Source organism: Typopeltis vanoorti, chromosome 16, assembly GCF_054136105.1.
Source record: "Typopeltis vanoorti isolate ZY-2024b chromosome 16, IOZ_Tvanoo_1.0, whole genome shotgun sequence".
NCBI classification, from domain to species: Eukaryota; Metazoa; Arthropoda; class Arachnida; order Uropygi; family Thelyphonidae; genus Typopeltis; species Typopeltis vanoorti.
The window spans coordinates 90,748,235-90,766,196 of NC_143564.1; the positions used below are offsets into that span (position 1 = coordinate 90,748,235).

The 17,962-nt window shown below is 33.6% G+C and overlaps 1 protein-coding gene across 1 annotated transcript in view; it reads left to right on the forward strand.

The window, feature by feature from the left end:
• The window catches only part of LOC150098180 (uncharacterized), a 113,895-nt gene that overhangs the window by 71,708 nt on the left and 24,225 nt on the right, over nt 1–17,962 (forward strand). The window contains exon 3 of the mRNA XM_090406221.1: nt 15,938–16,101. Coding sequence (XP_090262347.1) covers nt 15,938–16,101 — 164 coding nt within the window. The remainder of the gene's footprint in view (nt 1–15,937; nt 16,102–17,962) is intronic.

Consider the following 17,962-nt stretch of genomic DNA (forward strand, 5'->3'; position numbering starts at 1 on the left):
ATAGGTTCATCAGAGGTTATTTGCCGTTTCACTAGTTCTGATGACGGGGATCTAATTGCATAGTCGTTTAGTGCATGTAATTTTTTTCTGGAATTTTTTTCATTAAGTAACATCACTTTCTAAGCGGAAAGTCTGGGAGTAGATTACTTGAGTGGACACGCAATGTTAGGACACTTGCTGTGTAATAAGTAGCTTGTGCCTTGTTATTCTACTTTCATAATGGACTGCATCCATTCTTGGACAGTCTTGCAATAAACAGACTAGTGGAAGGCGGGTTGACGTAATCAATCTAACTTTTCAACGTGCGACCAACCCCATATTTAGCTTCGACAAGTTTTTTTTTGTTGTTCCTTTAAGAATCTTATCTGAGTTTAGAAATCACTTATTCTTCTCCTCCCACCGAATGTTTGGTGCTGTGCGATGGCATTTCTCTTGATCGATTATCTTCATCTTTTCCGTCTCTTTTGATGGCTGTGTTAAAGTTTTTCGTCCGACAGTTTAGGTGTGTCGTAGCGTTTTCACAATGGAAGGGACAAACAACTTTCATTAGGAACAATTACAAGACTTTCTGAAAAGTTTTTCTTCACAGTTTTCATTCAAGAAATCTCGAGGAGGGCAAGTTAAGAGGATGATAGGTTATAAAAAAAAAGCCTAATACTTTTGTCATTTAGTATTGATAAAGGTGATCCGTATAAACCTTTTTGCAGCTGGTATAAAAACTCGTTGATGGAAAATGAAAAAATATCAGTCCTATAACAAGATGAACTTTTCAGTAATTTTCCCGTCATTTGATCTTAAACGCAAACAGTTTTCTCAGCCTTGCCTCCTCTTCCCTGCCCTCCAAAATATACAAACTTGGTGTCTCCCTTTTTTGTTCATTGCTACTCGCATCTTCCTTGTATGTTTCACAATTGACGTGATGCATGAAACCTTCCCTGAATATACTTTATAAAAGTGACCACCAGTTAATGTACGTGTACTTATTCAAATCAAATTGTGTAGATCAGAAAATAACAAAGATTTACTTTGGAAGGACTCAGGTTCGTTCAAATGGTGATTTATCAGTCTCATGCGGAGATGCAGTTTGTTCAACCACAAAACAATTAAACTGGCCAGAACCACGCAGATAAACACAATACAATGGCCTCATAGCACTCATTTGTTTCGTTTATAATCTTTATCACCTTCCACACTTGTTTACTCACTTTCTCACATATGCTATTTCTGTGGATATTTTAAACGACAGTAATCTTCTAAAGAGGCCACCAATCATTCCTTCATCTCATTAGCAACATTCAACCAACTGGATCAATTTGTAGATCAGTAGCAGCAACTAAGTGAAAAACTTTCTACATTTGTGTCTAATCCAGAGAATTTGCAGGTGATGACTCCTACTTTAATTCAACCTTGGTATTTCTTCTAGAATTAGCATCTACTGATTAGACCTCAAAAGTCTAAAAATGTCTGGGTAGTGACCCTTCCCATAATACATAGCATTATACACACCTAAAAGGATGTGTGCTTTGCATTATGGGATACTAAATCATTGATACCAAATAATCGGCCTCTATACACAAGTAGCCTAGTCGTGAAGTTACTTCACGCGCAAACATGTTTGCTTAGACTTGGGCAAAGGATAAAACGAGACTAATTCTTAGCAAGTTCAGTTTGTTACGGGATCAATTTCTAATCTTTTTCCACCTCTCACTACCTCTGGAACAGCTTTTGTTATTTTCCAGAAAAAGCGTAGCTTTCTTCTTAACCACAGACTGCTATCCTCTTCAGTTTGCAATCTGTATTGTATTAGTTTAATATTAAAAGTTAAATACGTAATTATCTTTTAATCGTTATGTTTCCAAATCGTTTAAATCGGCTTTTTCTATTCCTTATTGAAATGAATTTTTAAACACTGCTATTTCACAAGGCGCTAAAAATAAATTGCAGACTTTTTGTGGAATTATTTGCTGTCGCGAAATCTGCTAAGATGGAAGTTTGCCTCGCATTGTTCTATAAAAGTATTGAGCGACATTAACCTAGTTCGGTATCTCAGCTGTTACTGGCGTGAAAACTGATTAAGGTTTTCTTAACATCACAAGAGCATATTCTAATGATTAAGAAAGTGACCTTAATTTCCTTCGGAGATTTAACGCTAGCGAGGCATTAACATGAGAAGGAAAAGCAATTTGAATTGCTAATTTCTAGTTTAAATGTGCGTATCCAACTTTTCTCGCAGTTACACCTAAGATAAGCATCCTCAGTGAAGTGCGTTAGGTTTCGAAATAATGAATGTTGCCTTGAATTTCTCACTTGCCTTTGTTCGTAGGCGAGATTCTTTCCGAGTTTTGTTTGCCTCCGAGACAGTAAGAGTAATAAAGCAACATCGATCACTTTGTGAGTCGCTGAGATGGTTCTTGAACTAGCGAATGATACGTATTGCCTGGAATCCTTGAAGCGTGCAGTGTGTCCGCTTTCCGTTATGTATCGACAACACGTTGCAGATTGTCGTGTCAAATCTAATAGATGACACAAGGGTTTGATGCTCGGTTTCTTAAGGTTTACATTAATGCAATTTGTACGCCTAAGAATTTGAAACTGGTTTGTTAATTATATTGATGAAAGACACGAATCTCAAATATCATTCCGTTACATGATCAACAACACAAACATTGAAGGATGCTGCGGGACATTAGGTATAAGTACACTAATGATTAAGATGCCATCTTCCTGTTAAATGCACTCCACATCGATATTAAATTCTCATTACAGTAAATTATTCGTGCGTAAAAACGATTTCAATACACAAAAGTTGTCTAACGAAATAAATTTAAATGTGCTTTGAGTGCTGTTATGTATTTCAGTGCATCTAAACTTTATTAAGAAACTGGTAATCTGATCCACGTGGATTAAAATTAATTCATGCGCAACATACCAAGTTCAACTATTAATCTCTTCCTTGATTCCCTAGTATTCGAGTTGGGATTCTTGACTGCCCAAAGTCGTACATATCGGTTGGTTTACAAGAGACTCGTTAACACCTTCCATGTGTAATGCTAGCTAACTAATATTGTTTAATTATTTTTCTATCATAGCTAAAGTTATGCTGCATGAACTCATAAATTGCGATGTGCAATAAAGTCCCATTCCCTCTTAATGACCAAAGTGTGATCCCTTTTCAGGACCATATATTTTAATTAAATTAATATATGCTGAACAAATAATTTCCCATGACCGAACGTAGCTATCATATTAAGCAAAAGTTTTATTTCGTAAGGCCATTTATCTTCATGTTGACTTATTTTGGCCTAAAATAAGTATCTAATAAGTGAGCAAGTGGTTTTACATCGGCTCCATATTTCAACAGAAAAAGTATGGTTACCAAGGGAGACACGGAGCCTGTTGCTAAGTGGAGAAGTTAAACCTGAAATTGTCTCTTTTAGCAGAGAGAAGTCGTCAAATTAGATTTGGGAGAAATTGCCCGTTTTTTTATATTCTTTCATTATTTAACTGTTAATTAATATTTTATATTCTTCTACAGTCATAATGGATAATGCTGTTGGTCCCGTTAAAAAAAAAAAAAAAAAAAAAAACCTTTATCAGAAAGGAAAATAAAACAAGCTTTGAGAAATTAAAATTTATCCTTCGTGCATTAAAAATATCAAAACATCCTTAGGAGAAATTTTAATTTAAATTATGATTCGAATATGAATTAATGTATCAGTTAGCATAATAAACTTCTCATTAAAATAGTAATGTATAAATACAAATCCCTCAAAAACAGTGGCTCCACAGGAATGACTCTGCAATCGATACTGGAATACTACACTAAAACATCGAGAACACGTATTATTCACATCATCAAAAATAATATTTAAACAGAAGTTATCTTTTAAACTTATGTGAACACCTCAGTGAAGTCCACAGTTCCCATTGGTCTTTATTCCTCGTGTATGTCAACGTCAAACTTCAGTGAGTGTTCGTATAAAGCCATTGCTATATCGGAAGTTTAAACTATGGAAGAGTAAGTAAATTGACTTTTGAAAGACGCACATTTACATGCCATCGGCAGTTTAGGAGGATTAAAAATGATGTTCTCATCAAAAGCGTAGACACATAGCTCATGTTCTGAAACAGATCAATGGATCAAAGTAAGTTTCGCTATCTATCACATCTGATTTTTAATTAAAATTTACACGGCTATTGAGTGCGGAATGAATGTGTCAATTTCACTGAATTCTATTTTCATCAGCGCGGATTAGAATTTATGTAAATGATCTGCTTTAATTAGACAAATTATTACAAAAAAAATGAAGATTTCAATTCCAAATTTTAAACATGTGTGCTATTGCCTAAGCAAACAGATACGATTTTCCAGGAAAAGTTTCATAATTTATATCAATAGAGCAAAATGTACTAATATTATTAAAGGCATAATTCACGCTAACCACCTTACTACAACTTAAGAGTGACGTCTGTCTCGAAACAGATTTTGTGTAGTACTGTAAGTATGAATTTGAAAAAATGACTTGAAATAATACCTAGCATGGCCATGTGATAAAATAATTTCGAATTCATTTTATTTTCTAGTGAGTTTTCTATTTCTTATTTTAAAGAAATAATTTCAGAATACGCCAATATATTTTAAGACAAAAAAATTCTCCACATTAAATACTCAACGAAGATTTCAATATCGGTTAAAACTAGGATGTCATTTCACTGCGGCTAATAGAACCGTTTTGTCTGAAAATTACATGAAGAGGTTGTCTTGCTTGGATTGGAATGAGGGACGTTTCTAAGACCGTTGCAGATTAGTTTGTTAGTTGGAATGAATGCGAAACGAAAAAGAGAAAAGAAAAATGGTTAGATTGAAAACATTTGGAAGATATTAATCCTATTAAACCATCTATGATTTCATTCTTAGCTTTAGAACGTGTCCAGTAGTACCATAGATGTGTTCAATGGAAAAAGAACATCTTTGCCATTGTATTAAAAGTGGAGATAACATGAAGCCCTCTTACTCCTTACTCTTAAGACATTGCTTAAACAACAAACGCAAGTGTTTGATATTCAATTGGTAAAGTTAACAGTAATTACATACCAAATGTCTTTTGTTACACTTCCGGTTGTGAATTGACCGAAGCCGTTCATACGAATACGAATGCAATTCTGAAAGGATTTACATATAATTACATTTGGTTGCAGAAAACAAACAAATCTAGTTGTCTGAAAACTCCCTTTGAATAAAAGACAGTTTAAGTAGACACTAGGCAGCAATCTCAGTTAATTAGTTTAATAACTTACAGATGACGTCATCAGAGACATTGAACAAGATAAACAACTAAGTTTACGAATAATAAAAATTACATTTAAATAGGTCATCTCTTTTAATTAATTAGTGGAGATAATATGATTTAAACAAAATTAAATTCAATAAATATTAATCTTTCGGATATCTACTTCCGAAAATCTAGAAATAGACCTAAGAATGAGCCGTATGGAAGTTTTCACGATTCCTTAAATCTTGTAAATTTAATTTTTACTAAAGGACTTGGCTGTAGAACGATGCCATTTAATTTTGTCACGTGTGTTAATCTCCTAGTACGAACTTACCAAGTTCATGAAAGCGGTGTAGCTAATGTTCTTTGTTCCTAATCTCAGCAGAATTCCCAGTCCGGTGATAATATTTGAAGAGGCATGAGCACAGAATGCTGCAAACATCTAGCAGTGGTCAAGATAGACGATCTTTGGAAGGAAACAAGATGAGTCAAGTTTTTTAATTGGAGAAAACAATTAAAGAAAAACTTGGAAGCATCAGTTAATTGTTCACCAAATAATTACTGAATTCCAACTCTTAAAAAAATCCTCCTGCTATTACGAAAGTTAAATTAGGCAAATTTTGTTTATAAACGAAGTAAGAAAATATCAGCAAGCTTAAGGAATAGCCATGAGCTGCCAATTTTTATACAGCGAAATAAAAATTTGAAAAATACAGACAATTGGAATAGACAATTTTATATGATTCATTTTTATATGCCAGATCTCATTAACACCGTCTAATGCTCACTTTTTTGAAGTTGGTATTCAAACGAGTAATATTTAGTAAGGCTTAAACTTAACTTTTAATTTAAAAGAAATTTGCTTTATAGCATATTCCGGATAGTAAATTTAATTTTCTGTCACTGTTAACAGATGTCGCCTTCATCACTTGGTGACTTACGAAGATTTAAAAGACTGTTCCGTTAATGGTTTTACTTTTGTACAATATAGCGCTGATTGTACTAACAGTAAAGAAAAGTTAATAAAAAAAAGTAATTTCTTTTATTAATTAACATTTATTAAACTAATTTCGCTATTTGTGCCTGGGCTGTTAAATTAATCCAACATGTTTCGAAGACACTTAAAACCTAGGATATTCAGAACCTTTTCAATGAATATGCGTTACCTGATCCCATATATTGGTTTAATTGGTTTAATTTTCCTCTCGAAATATGAGATTATTATCCCTCAGAATTTCCACTATTTTTATGACAGATGTCATAAAAATAGTGGAAATACTTCTTATAAAGCAGTACTGTATATGATAACTGTTACTTAACATCACTATAATGGCATCATTAAAAATGGAATGAAGATGGTAATCCCCGGGACTGCCTTAAAAAAAACTGAAGATACTGCCTCATTCTCTGCAAGCATTATGTTGCTATTTTCATTTATCTACGAAATCATATTTCGTGTTGCATAAAATGTATAATCTGAAGAGTGATGTATAACAAAACCTTCACTTTTGGAGTTGTTGGACATCCTTTTACTTGGAAACTGTTTTGGTTAACTAAATGTTTACATAAGCTACAGAGGAGCTCGGCTTCACGGTCATTCGCCATTAGCTGAAGTATAATACATTACTTAGGCATTTTAAGAGTTTTTATCGTAAGATTTAAAAGAAGAGCGACTGGGAAAGAAGTCGATGACCGTAAGAGAGAGATGGCCCTTGACATAAGTGGTGTCTTTCCAGCACTTGTTCTAAATACACACTTTCTAAGTAAGGCTTTCCATCTAAATATAGAAAAACAGAAGTTCTTCACTTTTTGATACGAACCAGTCTCTCAATAAATGATTCATTCGGAAAGAGAGGAGAAGTAAATAAAGAAGTCCTTAAATGAAGTTATATTCTGTTTGTTTTTGCTAGAAATTGTATTTTTCTAAGGGATCGTGTTTTATGTTTTAAGAAGTTCATTTCTTCTTAATATCCTCTTTGATATTAATTACATTTTATAGTTCTTGACTTTCATCTTTTTGATAGAAGGGAAAAAACAAATCTTGAATCCCAGATTATTTATCGCAACTCAAATTAGAACTACTTCAGATTAAAAAGCACTTTAGGGACTCCTTTGGAGTATTTCGAGTGCCTCATGTGAAGCATGAATAAAGCAAGCACTGAATACGAATTAATTGATAAAAATATTTTCTTATCTTTGACAAGAAATCACTGAGTTCATGCATATTTTATCCTATCATAATTAAACAAGTTTACGAAGGATCGCTTCATGAGTTGCTTTTTTGTAGGAGAGGAGCTAAGTTTATTATCTATTTACAGCGAACTATTTCCTGTATGCTTTGATATTTAGTGAGATTTTTCTAGAAAGAATTTAAAAAAAAATCACCTTATGGTGGGCGAAGCCATTTTTCATTACATACAATAATTATGTCTAGTGGATACCTTGTTCAAAGCGTATCAACTAGAGAAGATGTCCGCTAGAGGAGAAAGATTTACCACATAGCCTGACTGTTTTCAGCTACTTTTCCTAATAGTAAAACTTTATCCTCTAGGAGTACGTAACACAGATTAATATATTAGGATATTTGTATAAATATTTGTAGCAAAAAGTCATACTTCTCACTGCAAGCAGATATTACACTGTCTAAATCAGTGTTTCTCAAAGTGTGGTACCCCCTAACGACCTTTCGCGTACCCTCGGGGGTACGCGAAAGGTCGTTAGGGGTACGTGGCAATTTTCGGCTATGCATAATTAAAGGAGTCATTATATTTTTCAACAAACAGTGCAATTAGAGACAACCGGGATAAAACGGCACTAACTAATGAAGCACATCCCCTCTCCAACAGAAACTGCTCTATAGACCAAGCAAACCATATGTTGCCGGTGGAACATATGGTTTTGCTTGACACCACCCCCGTCGTTAACGTGTTAAAACTAAGAAATATATAGCGAATGTGTTTCAGATATTATGGAATTAGGTTGAAGGGAATTAGCATTTAAACTCAACTGTTGAAATGCTAATTTGTCTTTGGTTCGCGCGATCTTTTGTTAATACCGCACCAATCATATGCAGTTCTTCGCTGCTCTACGTATCTCAAGTCTTGTAAATTACTGGTAATTTTTGCTTGAAATAATGGGAAAGAAGATGGCGCTATTTGGGTAGATGACTTTGACGATGCACACAAAGAAACTGTTCTCGATGCCAAAAGTAGTGATAGCGAGTAGGAGCTTCTTGGTAAGTCGCACCATTTTCAGTTTTTTTCTGAAAACTTTAGTTTCCGAAAATTCCCGGACGTATCTCGCAACACGATTTTTTAGCTTTAATTATGGGAAAAAAGTTAGAGCTATATTCGGTTAAATACAGTATTTGTTTTTAGCTTTCAAATTCTTACGTATGGATCATTGGTTAAAGATTGGATTTATAAAACCCTCAAAAGAGAGCAATATAGCAAATGCAAGTAGCTGTAAGCAACAAGAAAGCATTGATATTGCATCTGGATCCAATGAAATTGATAAGAGTGTGTCGTCTGACATCTCTAGAGAACCAAAATTTAAAAATAAATCATATTTTTGTTTACATGAACATATAAATTCAAATAAAATGGATATTTAATTTTAATTAATATTTTTAATTAAGGGTACTTGGTAATAATGAAAATTTAAGAATGGTACGCGGATATCTGAAGTTTGAGAAACACTGGTCTAAATAAGTAATTTGTTAAAAAAATATTTTCCGTTTCACATTTGGTTTTCATCTAGCTTATCTAGAACAAATCTTGGCCTCATTAGGATGCAAGTGACACTGGTAAACGTCACTTCTTGTTTGTATGTTAATAACCTGAATTTATTGATACAACTTGGTTTCCAAACGAAGTAACATTCATATCAATAATCTTCCTCTTAACTAACGAGAATATTTGGGTTAAGTTAAAGGGAACAAATCGTTAAAAATATTGACTTAGTAGACTCTTTTGAGTAAAAGATGTCTTCTCATGTTTCAGGAAGACACTCCACTCCGCAGAAAATAGTCAATGATGACTTTATCTTTCTTGTTAATCGTTGTCTTATTACAGAGCACCTGATAGTGCGAGGTCATTAACCGAGTAGTCGTAATGTCACTAGTGATGATGGGTATGTTGGGACGTAACGTGTCAAGAACATGATTCATCCTCCCACGGTTTTATTTTTTTAGGAAGATAATTTCTTTGTAAATATAATATGTCAAATAAATGTGCATGGATTTCTTTGGAGAAACTGTTTCACTGTGACTATCTCATTCTGCAAAGACTGCCGACATTTTTTTAGAGAGTTTAGAAAGCGCCATCTAACGTTCTGATTTGGATATAAGGATAACACATGTTGCATTCCACGCTGAATATAATGAACAATATCCAACAAGAACTACGACATTTTGAGTATATACTCTTTTAGATTCGTTAATAGTTTACAAAAAAAATCCCAATTATTAAAAAAATTGCTATTTTGTTGATCAGAAACTCTCTGGCCTATTTTACTTAGTAAATATTTCAACCTAAATGGTTTATTGTAATGATAGTTTGTCAGCGACAATATAATCCACGTTTATGAGTTTTTAATCTTTTCTTCGCCTTCTTCCATAAGTTCAACTAAGTCACTTAAGCCCTCCTACTAAGCATGGTCGTTTAATATATAAAATTATCTACAAGGTGAGCTAGAGTAGACGCGATAGCCACCTAGGCAACAAATAAAAACAGTGTGTAAATCGTTGGCTACCACTAAGTATGAGTGTTGTCTTGCCACCCCTTCTATCTGCACTTGATGTCTAGCTGATAACTGAAGCTGGTTTCCCCTTTATACAGAAGTTGAACGACCACCAAAACAAGCCCTGCCGAAACGCTGATAGTGAAAATTGGCCTTAACTTGTAGGTACAATGGGAGGTAATTAATCATGAGGACAGCGTTAGGGTAGCTGAAAGATCGTAGGGGGGGAATGCATTGGAAGTGATCCATTCAAACATGTATAAAATTATATCATCTTGAGACAGGAAAAGGCCTGGAGTGATAAAAAGTCATGTTTTACTGTAGGGTCGTGGAGTAAAGCGAGGATTGAAATTTTAAGTCTAGCATGTATTGAGATTTTGATTTGTTGGCTTATAAGACCTGTCATGTATTAAAGTAATTACCTCGGGGAACGAAATTCTAATTACTTTAACGATCATAGCTGTAATGGTTACTTGAATGACAACTAAACACTTAGTACGCAAGATCTAAGTGATGGTTGTGAAGAAATAATTGTAAGCAAGCACTATAATTAAGACTCAGTAAAAGGAATATAAAAAGGAATTAGGAAGGAACAAATTTGTAATAATTATATACGAACGTATAAAAAAATTAGATCAATAGTTGCAGGTCATCACATAGGTTTGAGCCTGACTTAATATCGATGATTCTTCATTTCAACAGATTCAATTTAATAGACATTAGTAGAGTTATCTGATTGGACAAAATAAAGCGCTCAGAGTACAATTGACCAAAAGCTCATTCAACTAAGTTATTTTAACTTACTATTTCTCGCTTTTCCTAAGAAGGTGCATCCTTTGTAATATTTACCTTACGGTCACTAGAAGTGAAATGGCTACAACTATTAGGCTTAATTTCTGGAATTCTCTCAAGTATCTGAAAATTGACATCTTACTTTTCAAAATAAACCAATTCATCACTGTCCTTAACTGATTATAAATCCTGATTTATTACTTTCTGTAAGTTTACGAGTAAACTTATGTTCATATACAGTGCCCTTCCAGATGCACAGTATCCGTATTAATTTTTAATACGGACGATTAATATTTTATGTGATGACCACATTTCTATCATCAGACACAGGCTTTCGTTTCATTACGGTGGCGTCTTAAGTGTCTAGATAGTTATCATGAACTATCGAAACCTAGCGAAAGGTTGGCTTTTGTACATATTAAGTGAACTAAAATTAATTATTGCGATCTCATGTCACGTACAGCATATTTCTAAACTTCCATTTGAATTATATTTGCATAGTATGTAATAAATTGTTTGCTCCAAAGCTACTCATATTTTAAAACATTCGTTTACTAATCTGCTTATCTTTGAGCACAGAGTGAGACTTAAATTAGTTTGTAAAATGTAAAAAAAAATTAAACAGTTAAGTATACAAAGTAGAGTGAATCCTATACAAACGAATCCTGTGATTCTTTTACTTATAACTTAGATTTTTTTTTCTCGGAATGTCAAACATAAATGCACTAATGGAAATACATTTTAGTAATAACGTCTTGGCAATGGTCTATGGTGTTTTTATAATTCATATATTGATGTCTTTTGTCTCACTACGCTGCTAGACTAAAATAGCATCTATTGTTCTCCATCATACCACCACTTTAACTCGGGTAAATCTATATTTTTCCCAGTTGAGATTTACTGTTCAGGAAGAAAAGTCGACATTTCCAGAATATCACCATCGGCAAAGCAAAAATTGAATCTATTCAACGTTCTATTGAAGGTCCAATTCTGGAACTACAAAAAAAGAAATGTTAGCTCCTGAAACCAATTTCTCGACTTCGTTTATACTATGCCCTTTCTCGCTAGACAAGTAGAAAGAGGATTGCGTCAATTGTCACTCCTATCGCGGATGGAACTGTCAAAATATTGTTAGCATTGTCAAAACATGTCGACTCGGAATAGTCTAGACAGTTCTCCCATACTGACATCTTGGTCCTAAAGGACTGTCTTACGTGAAAAATATCAAAGTATGACCTTTAAAAACATTTCTTTGCTTACAATTCTGTAGGAATTGTGAATACTTTGCCGAGATATTTGATTTTAATATTCGTTTTCAAAAGATATTGCATGCAATCAAAATAAAACTTAGCAGAAGTTGTTGGAATGTAAGAAAGAGAAGAAAGAAACGCCGCAAACTATTTCAGTCAAGTGTATGATACATTTCTTTTGAGTTTTTATAAATATTTGAGTGAATTCAATGTATATGATAGCTTACCTCTAATTTATAGGTAAGCTGTCATATACATCATTTAGCTTTGTTTTACCAACAGATTGCTGTAACATCTAGTAGTGTTGGTACTAAATGTTTGAAACTGCATCATTCTCAGATGTTGTTGTTAGCAAAAGATTACTTTAGTCTAATAAAACATTTTAACGGCAAATATTTTTAATTTTAAAAATAATCATTCAAAATATGACAAACGATATCCTATTTAGTATATCTTAAACCTTTTGTTTAAGGGATTGCGAATTTTGCAGATCCATATCTTAATTTTTATCAGTCTAATTAGGGAGATAATTATGAAAAAGACAAATGGATAGCAATGAACAACCCAGCTTCTTGAGACGGAATAATTTTCGCGTTGCCAGAAAAATGCGCAGACTTATCGAATAATACCACAATTTTCAGAAAGAGAAATTCTTTTGAGTGATATCTTTTAGTTTAACAATAAAGTATACTAAATGTTTCTAGACACGAGATATGGAAAGGTCACTGTAACTGAAGCATAGAAAATGTATGGTACTTGCTGTTTTACAGTTTTGTTCACATATTTAAACAAAACTTGCATTCACTCGATTTTTGCCATTCTTGTGATTCATATATGATGCTAAGGAGCCAAATTGTATACCTCGCTAAGTAAAAATACTTCAATTTCATCGTCAGAGGCAGAATGAAATGAAAGACGTCTACATTACCGCCATATAGGAATTATTTTTCTTAGAATTTGAGCAAGAATTATGAAGCCATATTGTGAAAGGGGTATGGAATGTCTTTTTGCTCAGAAACCTTGTATTAGCCTGTAATAAAAGAAATCATTTTTTGTTGTATATGTGAACTAATAAGATGCATTATTTATATCTAAGGGAACTGCTTTCATAAAACAGCATACCGATAGCTAAGGATCTCCAAATATTGCTATTGTGCAAACTGTTGAGTACCTTTCCACAAATATATATATATATATATATATATATATATATATATATATAATTCTATTAGTTGAATGTTTGAATGCTTCAAACATTCAACTAATAGAATTATCCTGATTTGATATAGAACTATACGATTTGTATATCTTAAGAAAATGTAAAAGAGGAAAGACTTGCAAATAAATGCTTACATCTGAATTTTTGTATTATGTAAAGAGAAAATATTGATGTGATATAGTTGTTGGGATGGTGCGGTCCTTTTTTCCTGATACCTAAACTGCTTGTCATGCGAATTATGTAAATCAAGAGAAAGTTTTTCAAATGGTCGAGATAAATGAAAAATAAAAAGCGGAATTATTGCAACTAATCATATAAACATTCCGTAGTATTTCGGTAACACGTAAGGGTAGTTTCTTGAATCTGCCAAGAGAAATCTTAATTTTAAAATGAAAGAACGCAAACATATACTATTTATCTCAGTCTCTATTAATGAATTATAATACTGACTTGTCCTAACTGAAAGAAAACATGCAACATCTTATTCTATTAGCTGCTCAAAAATTTATTAACGTCAGTGTGAGAAAAGGCAATTCAGAAACATCCAATGTAATTCGATTCTTGATTCGCCCTAGAGCAGGTCTGTTCCGTTTACCATTGAAAGTCAGGCCCCACCAATATTTATTTAAGGAGGCCCCGTAGATCAGTAAACAGAGGAAGGGAGAATGGAGGGTAAATGAATAAACAGGACCAGGGGCAAACTGTTTTTAAGACCGCGGTATTCGAAGTGATTCTCTGACAGCAAATTTATCAAAAAAAAATTCTGTGGTTTGAGTTTATCTTAATCATTTCTTGACACGATCAATTTTCCAATTTTTATTATACGTGAAAAGTATCAAATGATCTTTGACATGTTGAACTTCGTAGAGCTCATCCGTTTAGAAATCTAATATTTCACTTCCCCCCTTTCGACGCTCAACCGCTATCGCTTCAGACTTGTTCTGATGTCGGCTATTCTTACACACGCGAATCCAGTCTTTATCTGAAAGCAAAATGGCTGTCCATTCTCGGTCGTTTCCTCCGGAATAATAATTCAACGTATACAACGATTGTCTTCGATGAAAGAAGTGGTTTATGGTCTTGAGGGTTACCAAAAATGTCCCTTTACTTAAATTATGGTTGAATGAACACCGAATCCACTACTCGCCTTCTTTTCTTTCCTTGGCTTGTCTTAAACATTCAGCCACTTTTTTACTAAAGGATCGTTAGTCTAGTCCGGAAAGTTCGGTAGCTATCTTCAATGGTGCCTACGAGACTACTTTGAGTGTCATTGTTGGTGGGTGTAGAAAGCTAGCCGATGTTATTCTGCGAAAGGTTGTGACCCTGCACGTACGGAAAGTTACGGGAGGTCATAAGTCACCGCCGGAATGAGGCGAAAATGGGTTTTAAGCTGTTTTATTTGACAAGCGACGTACTTAGAAGGAAAGTGTTAAATAAAAAAAAAAGTAGAGAAAATAAAACGGAAATAGTTTCCCTACTCCGTACACTGTTCGGATTGTAAGTAATGACAGGAAGAGAAAAAATGACAAGGAGCAGTTAAGATAATAGAAAGAAACTGTAACGCTGTCAAGGAACAGATTTAAAAAATTGATGGCTTAGCGACATACCGTGTTTGACGTTTCTGAATTGGACTGACAGTTCAGTTCATGGAACTAGCTTCTGATTGTGAAGTAGTGGAAATATTTAAAACAAATAAAATTATATGAAATTAAAGATCGTAAAACAATTGGAAATGAAAATCTGTAGATATCAAATTGCAGAAGAAATAAGGCTCATATTTATCACCACTCCTAGGGGATGGAAGGAATCAAAGTTAAAATTTGCTCGTTTCTGATTCTATAAATGTCATTAGTTTTTGCAAATTTTTGCATGTAGTTGTCATCAGAATCAATACTAAAAACCTGCTGTATTGAATACTAACTTTAATATTAAAATAGTGTAAGCATTTGATTCAAACTGAATAATTATGGGGATATGTTTGCATCACTGTATGCACGCTGCGCAATACCTGATGTGCAAATAGTCCCCAATTTTTTATGACCTCCATTCACGAAAGCTTGTAAACTTGCAATGCATTAATATTGTGAGATGGGCTAAATATTTTTTGTCTGTTTTAAGTTTACATATTTTTTATCTATTTATAAATTATTCGGGAGGGGGGGGTCTCACACCTAATGATAAAATTCATATCCCACCTAAAGAAAATCAACATTCACAACGTAATCCGAACTCCTCAGTCTGTTGGTTGGAAAGAAGAAATATTAACCACTGAGTCATTAAGACCGGATATTACGTCATATTTCGATTTGATTATAAATTTATAAATTATCCTTGCGACTACTGTAGCTATAAGAGTATACGTTTTAGTTGAAGTTATTAAAAAATGTATAGATAATAATCTCCATTGGATTGTGAAACATGATATACGTTGTTTATTAGAGACATGAAATGCCTCACGCCATAGGGTGGCCCTTGGATTTTTATTTTTTCCTACATTTTACCTACATGCAGTATAAGAATACCAGTAGTATGTTTGGTGTGCCAAAATATACTGAGAACCTAAAGCCTCGATTATAGGAAGCTTCTCTTGGATTATTTCCATACTTTTTTTTTCTAAGAAGTGACATTGATAAACGTTGTCACACAAATGAAATTCTTTGCAGGACAGCGCGTCGAGCACAGCGACTATTCTTATCGCTCCTGAAGGAATTGAAGAGGGAAGTAGCAGTCGAAGCCACGGTGTCTGGTCTGCATGGACATCTTGGTCCTCATGTAGTCGATCGTGCGGAGGAGGAGTGAGCATCCGTAGTCGACTCTGTCATAGGAGGTAACTTTCTGTATTAATAAGTAGCAATTTTAATTTGAATCAATATTGTGTTTAACCTTAGTACCACCTTTAAAAATTAAAGTGAAATTTCTTTAGTTTTCATCAATCTGTGACCACGTGTGCTATACTTATTTTCTTAGTGAACAAATATAATCAAGAATTAACTATTTTGATAGTGATAAAGTTTTAGATATAATTTTGGATTGTTTATCATACCTCCATTTTAGAGATTAGTTTCTACGCATTTTTAATTTTTTAAAAACGTTTTAGGACAAATTAGAAATCATAGAAGTTGTATCAATTCGAACTTTTCATAGAGGTTACTTAATTATCAGGTTTTTCTCATATTAGACATTTTACAAAAGAAAAACACTTCTGCTGTAAAATAACAATTTCTGGATGGGTTGTTTGTTGGTTTGAATTAAACCAATACTAACAAAACAATCTCGAAAGGTTATCTGATTAAAATATGTTAATAGCAATGTAATCTCTTTATATATTTAAAGGAAGTGTTTCCCATCTATTTTATTATGAGAACAAATTATTGAAATGTGCATTGAAACATTATAAAAAGATAACTTCTGCATGATGCCAGAATTGGTGTAGATCGCGCATTCCTTCGCTGGATTTTGTAATACGAAGCAATAAATCAACCTATAAATTTTATACTAGAGATTTTACATCGCATATAATTTGCAACTTAATACATTGTATCTTACTATGACAGGAAAGTGCCTGGAAACCAATCAGGATAGCGAATCGTTTACCCTCGTCCGCATAACATTCTTGGCTATGAACGTCTAACAACATGCTAACTGACTCTCTCGAATGACTCAATAAGTAACACCAATCTTTTGAAGAGACGCGAGTTCAGATCCCTTCTAGTACGCGATGAATCTTTATAAGGTCCCTTTCATTTGAAGGCGAGTTAACCAGTCGAATTTCTAATCCCGCTGATCTCAGATTTCACATTCCTTCGACATTAAAAATGTCTGAACTCTTTCGTATTTTGAGAATGGCTGGACTTGAGCTGGGACTTCTGATATCTTCCATAGTGATCTCCAGTGGAATAAAGAAAAAGAATTCATTGGATAATGTGTTTATCACATGATGCCGAGTTTTCTATCTGTGTGTCTTGTAGCATTATGCAGATCATATATCCTGTATCTTTCTATATTCGTTTTATTTGTATTTTAATTATCTTAACATTTTTAAAAGAATTGAGAATATTTTCACACGCATATAGATCATTAACATTGATGATCTATTTTGCTTTCTGCTTTTCGCAGTCCATTATAAAATGCATTCCTCGTATTTCATTATTTATTTAACAATGGCTTATTTATAAATCACTAACAGCTACCGAAAAGTAATCTTTTACAAAACAAGAACATGACAAATGATAAAACAAATGTATAAAATATTCGACTTATAGATTGAATTCATTTTTAACTTGAGTGTTCACCTAGATGGCTTTGGTGAAGAAAAAAAAAATCATAAAAACAGTAGTTCAAACAGAAAAGTGTGGCGCCTTTCGTCACGGGACGAACCTCATCATCAGTCATTCTCGTAGACATTAAGAAATAAAACTTCGAGGTGAAACTTTAGAAGCAAGCATAGCCTAAACAGTGTTTCTATACACACCTCGCCCGCAACGGCTGCAGACACAGTGACAGCTTAACTTGGGTTGTCTTGGCAGTGATTAAGCGTATTCAGAGAAAATTCGCTGTAACTAAAGTACAATGTCGGAAAGTTGTAACCAAATCACAAAATAATGTCACCAATCTTTGGTAATACATCAGGAAGTTAAGTGGTAACGTTTCTTGCTGATATCGAGAAGAGCGTTCAATATTTGTCTCTC